This window comes from Branchiostoma belcheri, unplaced genomic scaffold (genome assembly GCF_001625305.1).
Source record: "Branchiostoma belcheri isolate BF01 breed outbred unplaced genomic scaffold, Haploidv18h27 scaffold143, whole genome shotgun sequence".
In the NCBI taxonomy this organism is placed as follows: domain Eukaryota; kingdom Metazoa; phylum Chordata; class Leptocardii; order Amphioxiformes; family Branchiostomatidae; genus Branchiostoma; species Branchiostoma belcheri.
The window spans coordinates 37159-46235 of record NW_017802858.1 but is presented as its reverse complement, the minus strand read 5'-3'; the positions used below and the strand labels follow the sequence as shown (position 1 = coordinate 46235).

The following is a 9077-nucleotide window of genomic DNA, read 5'->3' as shown; positions in this document are numbered from 1 at the left end:
GTGGTGATCGGTGATTGGTTACAGAGCCCGGCCAATACGGATGAGTCTATGGAGGATGAGGAGGAGGAGGAGGAAGAGGAGGAGGGGGGAGGGCAAGAAGGAGGAGGTATAACCACGCCCGTTTCTCCTCAGGAATTGTTGTTTGCATCCTGGAATATCCGGACTCTTTCTTGAAGTTTTGTTCTCTCAGTCTGGAACTGCCTGGAAAAACTACAACATGAGTCTATATACAGTAATATTACATGAATGATAGAAGTTACTGTAAAACTTCCTGGAAAAACTACAACTACAACACAAGTCCATATATAGTCATGTCATGACAGAAATTTCTGGAAAGCAGAAAAGTTACCTGGAAATAAAATATTGCACCATCCTAATCATCACTTTAAAATACTATGGAAAACTTTGATTATGGGTACTGCAACCTGTCTGGTAAGGTTTTAAGATGTGATCTTAGAATACAGATGGCTTAAAAATAGAAGATTTTTTTGAAAACTTGATGTGAAACATTTACTTTGTCCTCCAGTCGTTTCACTAAACCTCCATGGACAAGCTTTGAACATAATTTTCTACTCAATCTTCTTTTTTTCCTTAACATTTTGGTAGCTGCTCTTCTACCTTTATCAGAGCAGTGTGCTTTCTCTTTGTCATATTGTGATTTGATTATCATGACAAGGATGCATTCTCCAACATCTTTATTTGTTTCTACTTCTTGCTTTTGATACTGTTCCATATTTGATGACCGTTTCTGTTGTTTGATGCTTACAACTTTATTAATCATTTTGTATAATTAACACTTTTTTCCATTCATTTTATATCTCCCAAGTTTGCTTGTTCTTTGAACGCTGTGTTTAACCTCATGATTTGTTTAACATTAATGGATTGCAGTCTTTCGTTCTTTCATTTAACATTATTCCTTTTTTCCATTTTTCCTTGTTTTTTGCATTCCACTCCGGAGGATCGACATGCTAAGGCTCGGCAAGGTAAAGCACAATTTTCCTCCTTTTTGTCTGTCTTTCGTTCCCGCAGGCCAAGAAAACGGAGGAATCAGCAACAAAAAAAGAGCCGGTGGCGAAACCCAAAGGTAATGACTCGCAGCCGGGCGGGGCGGAGAATCGTCATGACAACAGTCGCCCGCGGCGACCGGTTTCCGAGGTTACGGGCGGTCTGAAGACCACGTCGGCCGCGGCGCCTCTGTGTGAGCAGAGTTGCTCCTGTCTGAGCTCGAGCATGGCGTGGTGGCTGCACGGCTAGCCAAGGGTTCTTACACGCTGCAGAAAGTTCCAAACGAAAAATCATACAGATTCTCTGTAAAAGAAGTATTATGACATCTGAAAATAATGTATTACAACATCATTTTGCCATTATTCATGGCTTTGGGAACATGACAAGGCTGAGATGGAATTTGACCAGTTTCGTCTTTCTCAAGAGTGACAGATATTGGGCCACTCCTCCTGTTATAAAAATGTTTCCAAACTGTCAGTCAATCAATCATCTACAGGCTTCATGTCAGAAGCATAGTGGCTGTAGACAGTTGTTTTCAGAGACTTACGTTGGCAGCGTTTTAAAGTTTAAAGATCTTTTGTTTGAGCTGAATCTGCGTGTACGAACCCTGCACTAGCTTCCCTCTGCATGGCTTCAGTTTGCCGTGAAAACTGTGATGCTATTTTAAATCCCTGCCTGCTTCTGTGTGCCTTTACTAGTAGTTTTAACTGTTTTCTCCTAATCTAAAGATTCCACCAATATAATCCTGTCCAGTTGAAGTCTCTGCATTTTGTTTTGCTGTTTAAAAGTACATAACCATGTATGTTCATCAACAACAGTTTCTAAGGTGGTAATGTTAAGAAACATCAATGTGTATGTAACTTTTAACAGGAATCATTTTCATATAGTCTTCACCTTTTTTTAGGCATTGATTAGAAAAATAAACATTGTATTATCTTTGCCTTTGAAACTGACACTATGATGCTTTAACATATTAATTGCCAGCTACTATATTGTTTAAAATGTTTGTCCAAGATTTAAAAACGAGTTTCTTCATTTTTTCTCAGCTCTCTCCTTGTCGGGGTCCTTTCGAGTCAAGCAGGACGTTAAGGAGAGGCCATCAGTGAAACACACTTCACTGGGCAGCAGGGACCCTGATCAGTCAGTACATTCTCCCTACTGTTCCTCTTATTTACTTGAACTTTGCAAATCAGGAAATTTTGAAATCTCATTTTTGTCTGCCAGTTTTTGTATTTTACCTTATGAATTAATCTATGAATATAGGAAAAACATGTCTTTTTTACCAATGTATTAATTATGAAAGATGAACTATGTTCTTTCTCTACTGTGTTTTCTCTTAAAGCCCGCAATACACTGGATACAAGTTTGTACATTTTTCTTACACATACACTGTATTAGTAACGTTATAACTTATGAATGATTTAAATGATTATTGTCCTTAAATTCATGTGGATGCAATAGAGGCCTGCCTACATTGTCTAAATGAAAGTTTAACAATGTCATGATTGTAAAGCTTATAGTTTAACATACAGTACCTACATTTTGTATAATTAGTTGTTGGAGAAATTTCATATGCAAGTGCAAAGCATGGATGTTTCTAGAACTGAAGAGTCTGGCATTTTTGAACAGGACTTGGTTGGTGCATGTATATATATAGTGAAGTGTGGTTCATCTTTTGACTTTTGAAACATCGCCATTTACATTTATCTGACACAGTTATTACATGTATCTGCCACTTTGAAAACAGTGTGTTTGAGAGATCTGTATTCTAGTGCAACAACCAAGGTACAATGTATGTATATATACATATATATGGCATTATGTTCAACTTAGTAGATATAATACAGTATGAAATAACGACTACACTTTTTCTGGCAACACTGGAATGACTTGGGATTTACCAAAATTTTTCGCTGATAACATCAACTTTCAATTGGTCCCAATTCATTCCGGTTTTGGCAGATTAAGTTTAGTCCTTATTTCATAATGACTTGTACCAACACAGATGAACTTTCATGCTAGTTATACTACAGTTTTTGCTTCTGTTATTCCAGAGATCCGAACACTCTAGTGGAATACTCCCATTTCTCAGCACTTGGGAAGATGCAGCCCTTCACTATGTCTATAACTACCAACTGTCTTCTGCTCATGGTGGGTGTACTGTGTGTGTGTGTGTGTGTGTGTGTTTGTGGATAGTGTTCAGCACCAAGGACAGGTTATGTGTGTGGATGGTATTCAGCACCAAGGACAGAGGTGTGTGTGTGTGTGTGTGTGTGTGTGTGTGTGTAGATGGTGTTCAGCACCAAGGACAGGGATGTGTGTGTGTGGATAGTGTTCAGCACCAAGGACAGGTGTGTGTGTGTGTGTGCATGTTTTTTGCTATCTGTTTCACTTGAATTCTCTCTAGTCTGTCAACATAACTATTCCTACCATGTTCCAGGACTTCCACTGCCACCTGACCACCAGCGAGGTCGTAGGTTACCTGGGAGGGAAGTGGGACCCTGCATCACAGCGTGAGTACTGGACAGCTGTTCTCATTGAGACATAGTTATGTTTACCAAGGAAAACATCTTGTTTTTGCTCTGTTTCTTCTTCTTCTTCCGTTCCAAACAAATAAGGTCAGATGACCTGAACCTGGCATCTGACACAATGGTAGCTAGTGTTGGGTTACAACATGTTGCAATTTTGTAGCAGGAGGGATTTAGACTTCTGTCACCATATATTATTATATGATTGTGTTTGAGTAAGAATTAACAGAGCAGACCATATGCAACTTTTTACCTCCCCAGTTGAAGTCATCAGGTTCCCATTTTACACCTGGGTGGAGTGAAGAAACTTGCATCCAGTGCCTTTCCCCAACCAAGAATGCAAGGAATGGAACCCATGACCTGTTGATCTCATGTCCATGTTTTCTCCTATGTTTCAGACTTGAGTATCCTGCAGGCATTCCCCTGTAGATGTAGGCTGGGCGACAAGGAAAACGCTATAGTAGTGGAGGAGGAGGTAGACATTGTTCTGTTGTTACCCTTAAAAGAAAGAAGACTAGAAATAAAGAACTACACCATTCAGTTTGTTGGGTTTTCATGTTACCTAAAAATTTTTAGGTAAAATTTCAGCAAAACATGCTCTTTATGTGTTGTTCTTCGGCACTTGTAACTGAAAAAATATGAATTGCTGAGCTTCAACTCTAGATATTTTTACTTTTTACAACTACCATACTTTTTGACACATCATTTGATATGTACATGTAAGTAGTAGCCTAGTAGCATGATAACTCCAAGATGTTGCTTAAAATCTACAATATGTTTAAAACCAGGATTATAAAGTTTTTTCATGACATAGGGTAAACCAATAAAATTGTTCTATGGCTTAATCTTCATGATCCTTTGCAGTATATAACATATCCCGAAAATGGCAGTGCTTTGCAGCAACTCTTACGTTTGTGTCTCAGATCCGCCAGGGCATGATGTTACGTGGCCTGTCATTGGTCGGCTGGTACCACTCCCACCCCCACTGTCAGGCGGACCCTTCGTTGCGAGATGTGGACTGTCAGATGGAGTACCAGGTGGCCATGAAGGGGCTGGGCGCTACGTACCAGCCCTGTGTAGGCTTTATAGTGGGTCAGTATGAAAAATGTCCAGACTTAGCCTCCATAGCATGCCAAAAACTGGGGGTTTTGGGAGGTCTTCAGGGTCTTTGGGAGCTTTTATGTGCTATTGTCTGATTGCATATAGACGACATAGCTGGCCTGGTTGAATTACCCCCATTTTTAGAACTGGGCTAATCAGAAAACAGCCGAAGACCACCAAACCCCCAGTTCTATAAGCCTGCTAGCTACGGAGGCTAGTCCAGACTATGTATGATGTACAATATGACTAATAAACTGGTGGACGTACCAACCACCAAGTATCTGATACCAGCCCAGAAAAAAATAAACAGCCTTGCCTTTAAGTAGCAGAGTTGTCAACTAAGACTTAGTTCAAAAACATTGTATTTTCCAAGAACTATCATAAATTGGAACTTGTTGCCACCAAGCACTGTTAGAGCATCATTACTAGACAGCTTGAAGCAATTCCTGCAATTAAATGTGCAAATATTGGGTGTAACAGGTTGTTAAGTGTAATATACCTCAGAAAAAGTGTTTTACCTCAGAAAAACGTGATGTATTTTTGAATTTTGACTGTGTTCCCAAATGTTTTTATTTCCAGCTCCATTTCCCCTGAGTGAACCAATAGTGGAGTCAGCAATACAGGCCTTCTGGGTGATGCCGCCTCCCGAGGTAAATCGTCTATAGTACAAAACCAAATAAAAGCCCACAGCAAAGAAGTACAAAAAGTGAATAAAACCATGATAAACAGGAAAACAGAGATTTCAAATGTCAAGAAAGAATTTTGAACTCATTTGCACAACCATTTGTACTTTTAACAAGCCCAGTAGGGCAGAAACATTCAAACTTCCAACTTGACCTTAATGTCAATCTGAAGTAACCAAATCTTCCCTTCTTTCCACACTACTGCCTAAATACCTACATGTTGTAAGTTTAGAACACAAGCAAACATACAGACAGTACTTCCATACTTGAGGGTAAAAAGTCTACTGATACAATGAGAACCAATGGGGACTTCTCCTGATACATAACTGTTATTTTGATGATGTAGATTTTGTATGAGTACTTACCACCTTTGTTGTTGTTGTTGTTTGTTGTTGTTGCCATGGCAGCACAAGCCCCACGAGTACGGGATGCCGATGTCGATGAGCTACACGGCCTGTATATACTTACCACTTTGTTGTTGTTGTTTGTTGTTGTTGCCATGGCAGCACAAGCCCCACGAGTACGGGATGCCCATGTCGATGAACTACACGGCCTGTATATACTTACCACCCTTGTTGTTGTTGTTGTTTGTTGTTGCCATGGCAGCACAAGCCTCACGAGTACGGGATGCCCATGTCGATGAACTTCACGGCCATCCAGGACAGCTATCTCACACAGGACGTCGTCAACGAGATGGTCATATCATTTCTGCTGCACAACTTTTACTTTGATTAAATCTAGAATAGGCAATTAATTAAGAATGGGCGTGATGCCCCAGTTTGGGGCCTTGCCCAGTATGATATATAGATAGATATAGAAGAATACATGCATGTGTAACAGTGGAGTTCAAGCACCACCAACTGACCAGTCTAATGATTGGTCTAGCTGGAGCTTTTAGCCTTGTGGTTAGTAGTAGTGCATTGGGTTTGTGAGCTGGTTCAATGTGGGTTCGAGTCCCTAAAGCCACGAGACTATAGTACTCATCCCTGTGTTTCACACGTAGCAGTCTTGTACAGGTTAAATGTCAGTTTTCTCCTGCAAAATGGGGCAGATTCTTGGTGCCAGCATTTCCCACAAGAGAGCCCTCTGATCAAACCCATTACAAATGCATTACATAGACATGTGCATTATGTACATAATTGTATCATTCAATATTTTCCCTCCAACAGAAGTGGGTGAGTGATTACTACAGCGGAGCTCCAGACTTCTTGTTCTTTAAGGAACCCTGGCACCAAGATAAGACGTTTCTCGAGAAGGTTAAGGTTAGTCTTTTCTTGAGATATTTTTCATTTCACAATCATCAGTCGTTGTATGACATTACAAATATACATATTATATATCGACAACCTTTGACCCTTTGCTGATGTCACACGTGGGAAAAATCACGTGTCCACAGCATTTGGGTCAGATAGCTGAGGAAGACTGACTGATTCAGTCGAAAATTTCTGGTGAGTTTTTCATAAACATGCATATTTTAAACTTTTTTTTCTTTCAAAAGAACAACACACACATACTTTCAGAAGATTAAACAGGTGCACATGCCACACAAGATTATTGTTTTACTAGAGATACTAGAGAGAAGTTACCATGATATCATTTTACATAGTGTGTTAGGCAATGAACATATTAACAAGATACAACAATATCTCTTTATTGGAAATCGCAGTTTGTTGCCACTGAATTAAAACCAATTTACAATTCAAAATAAGGAATCCATTAAAAGCTTGATTACAAATATGGACAAGTTATACACAGACATTACAAAAAGAGGCAAGTTACTGTCCGTGCTGGTTTACAAATCTAGTCATGTACAGCACACAAGAGTTCAAGTAACGGTTCGTTCTGGCTTTCGGACAGTTCAATTTGTGGTTGTTGCGTGTCACTCTTCCTGTGATCTGAGCCCTAGGTGGTGGAAGCCAGTCCTTGAACTCAGAGCCTAGCAAGGACCTAGCAAACTTCAGAGTCAGCTGTTCACGCCTCTCATAAAGACCTCTCATTGTTTTCCAGGGTTCCCTGGCCAAGAAGTTGCCCAAGGATCAAGTCAGCGGCCAACTTCTTGACTTTGTACAAAGTTTACTTGTGACACAACAAGGGCAGGAGAAGCAGACCTCAAGATGAAAATATACTAGTAACTTCTTAGATAACGGAAGAAGGTCAAAGACCTTGAAGTAGACATGCTGTAGATTTAATATTATTAAACACTTCCAGCACAGTTTTTTATGAGTTGTGTAGAGTAGGTCTAGTGTGCATGTAGTTTACGAGTCAGTGCACAGAAAAACTGTTGTACACAATGTATCAGTATTAGGCCACACCAATTTAATTTGTTGGTTCTCGGATTTGCCCACTTCATTTTTTTCTGATTTGCCAAAAAAAAAAAAAATTCAGGCTCTGAATCAACTTCAAAATGCTCATATTTTGGGCCCCAAAATTAAAGGAAGTCCCATCTCTTTGAGTTGTTACAGTTTTTTTCCATCTATCAATGCAGTGGTTTAAAGTATAAAATTCATTGTTTGAATTACAAACCAGCTTTCATGGCTCCTGAAATAGCATTTGTTGCTATCATAGGATGCCTAGACCTGTCGCTTCATAATTTTTCTAAAAAAATCCAAGAACTAACAAATTAAATTGGTGGGGCCTTATGTACCAAAAGTTGATGTTGTCCCTCCCCATCCCCCACAAAAAAAAGCAAAAATGGTGTGCCAAACTTTGAGACCTTTTGAAAGGGTCGGATGTGTGTTTTATAAAGCTGTAAAGCTTATACCCTTAGTGCATACTTTAAAAAAAAGATTATTGTCTGTAAAGCACCTAAAGCACTTAGTGAAAACTGTGGGTTTGGCCTGGATATTTGTTTATTGCATTATTGTGTATTGCCCTGGGGGTTATGAAAGTCTATGTGTGTCCCTTTTTTGTGTTTGTAGGTTGTCAAGGGTAACCAAGGTTTTTCTGTGGATGGCATCCTCCCCTATATTATTGTATGAGATTTTTATGTGGCTGTGGAAAGACACAAGTTGGTAATTGATGATTTAAGCTAGATTTTTGTCTTTGGAGAAGAAAATTTGGTATTGCCTAAAATTCAATATATGGTATCAAAACCAGTGAATTGGACCAACCAAAATTATTGCGATATACATGTACAATGTATGTAGTAAGCAATAACAGTTGTGATGATGAAAAATCCTGTAAAATAATTGGAATATATTGCCTAAACATCTCATCCTAAAGTTGATGTCAACCATAGATTTAACTTAAACTTGACCCTCACTGTGGAACTTATAGAAAAAATCCCTATTTTGACTTTGTTGACAAAGTTTTGGTCTTGACTCGTCCCATACTTGTTTGGTTTAGACTTTATTACATTATATAGGATCTGAGAGATCCAGAGGTTTTGGTGTTGTTTTCCTGTTTTTGCCAGTATTGTATGCTGAGTGTGGAATTGTCATGTTTTGTGATACCATTTGTAATGGTATAAATGTGGGAAAAGATAACCATATATCAGTATCTTGTGAAGTTATACTAGTATATCAACTGAGGTATTACTTGTATTTATAACTGTTATGCACTGAGATTAACTAAGTAGGTTTACTTGATGTATTTCTGGAATAAACAGAACTGTACAACTGATATGCACCAGAGAACAATGTTTATTTTACATTGTACTTAAAATGCACATTGTGCAAAGTACCAGTAATCAAGTGAGCAACAGAAAGTTTTATTTTTGTGTATTATATCTTCATTTCCCATGACCTGATGGTTTGATATG

General features: G+C 38.9%; 1 protein-coding gene across 8 annotated transcripts in view; it reads left to right on the top strand.

The window, feature by feature from the left end:
* The window catches only part of LOC109464925 (MPN domain-containing protein-like), a 12940-nt gene extending 4718 nt beyond the window's left edge, over nt 1-8222 (top strand). For 3 of the 8 annotated variants that reach the window (XR_002139914.1, XR_002139915.1, XR_002139912.1), the window contains 11 exons: nt 1030-1198; nt 2052-2145; nt 2348-2368; nt 3060-3156; nt 3446-3518; nt 3932-4008; nt 4457-4625; nt 5214-5284; nt 5725-6013; nt 6487-6579; nt 7325-7438. Coding sequence is in view for 1 of the 8 variants with exons in the window: in XM_019762036.1 (XP_019617595.1) it covers nt 1030-1198; nt 2052-2145; nt 3060-3156; nt 3446-3518; nt 3932-4008; nt 4457-4625; nt 5214-5284; nt 5924-6013; nt 6487-6579; nt 7325-7435 (1044 nt within the window). In the remaining 7 variants the exon portion in view is untranslated. Of the gene's footprint in view, nt 1-958; nt 984-1029; nt 1199-2051; nt 2146-2347; nt 2369-3059; nt 3157-3445; nt 3519-3931; nt 4009-4456; nt 4626-5213; nt 5285-5724; nt 6014-6486; nt 6580-7324 lie in introns of all 8 variants that reach the window. The other 5 variants (XR_002139917.1, XR_002139916.1, XR_002139918.1 and 2 more) reach the window with 5 other exon arrangements.
* The last annotated feature ends 855 nt before the right edge of the window (nt 8223-9077 follow it).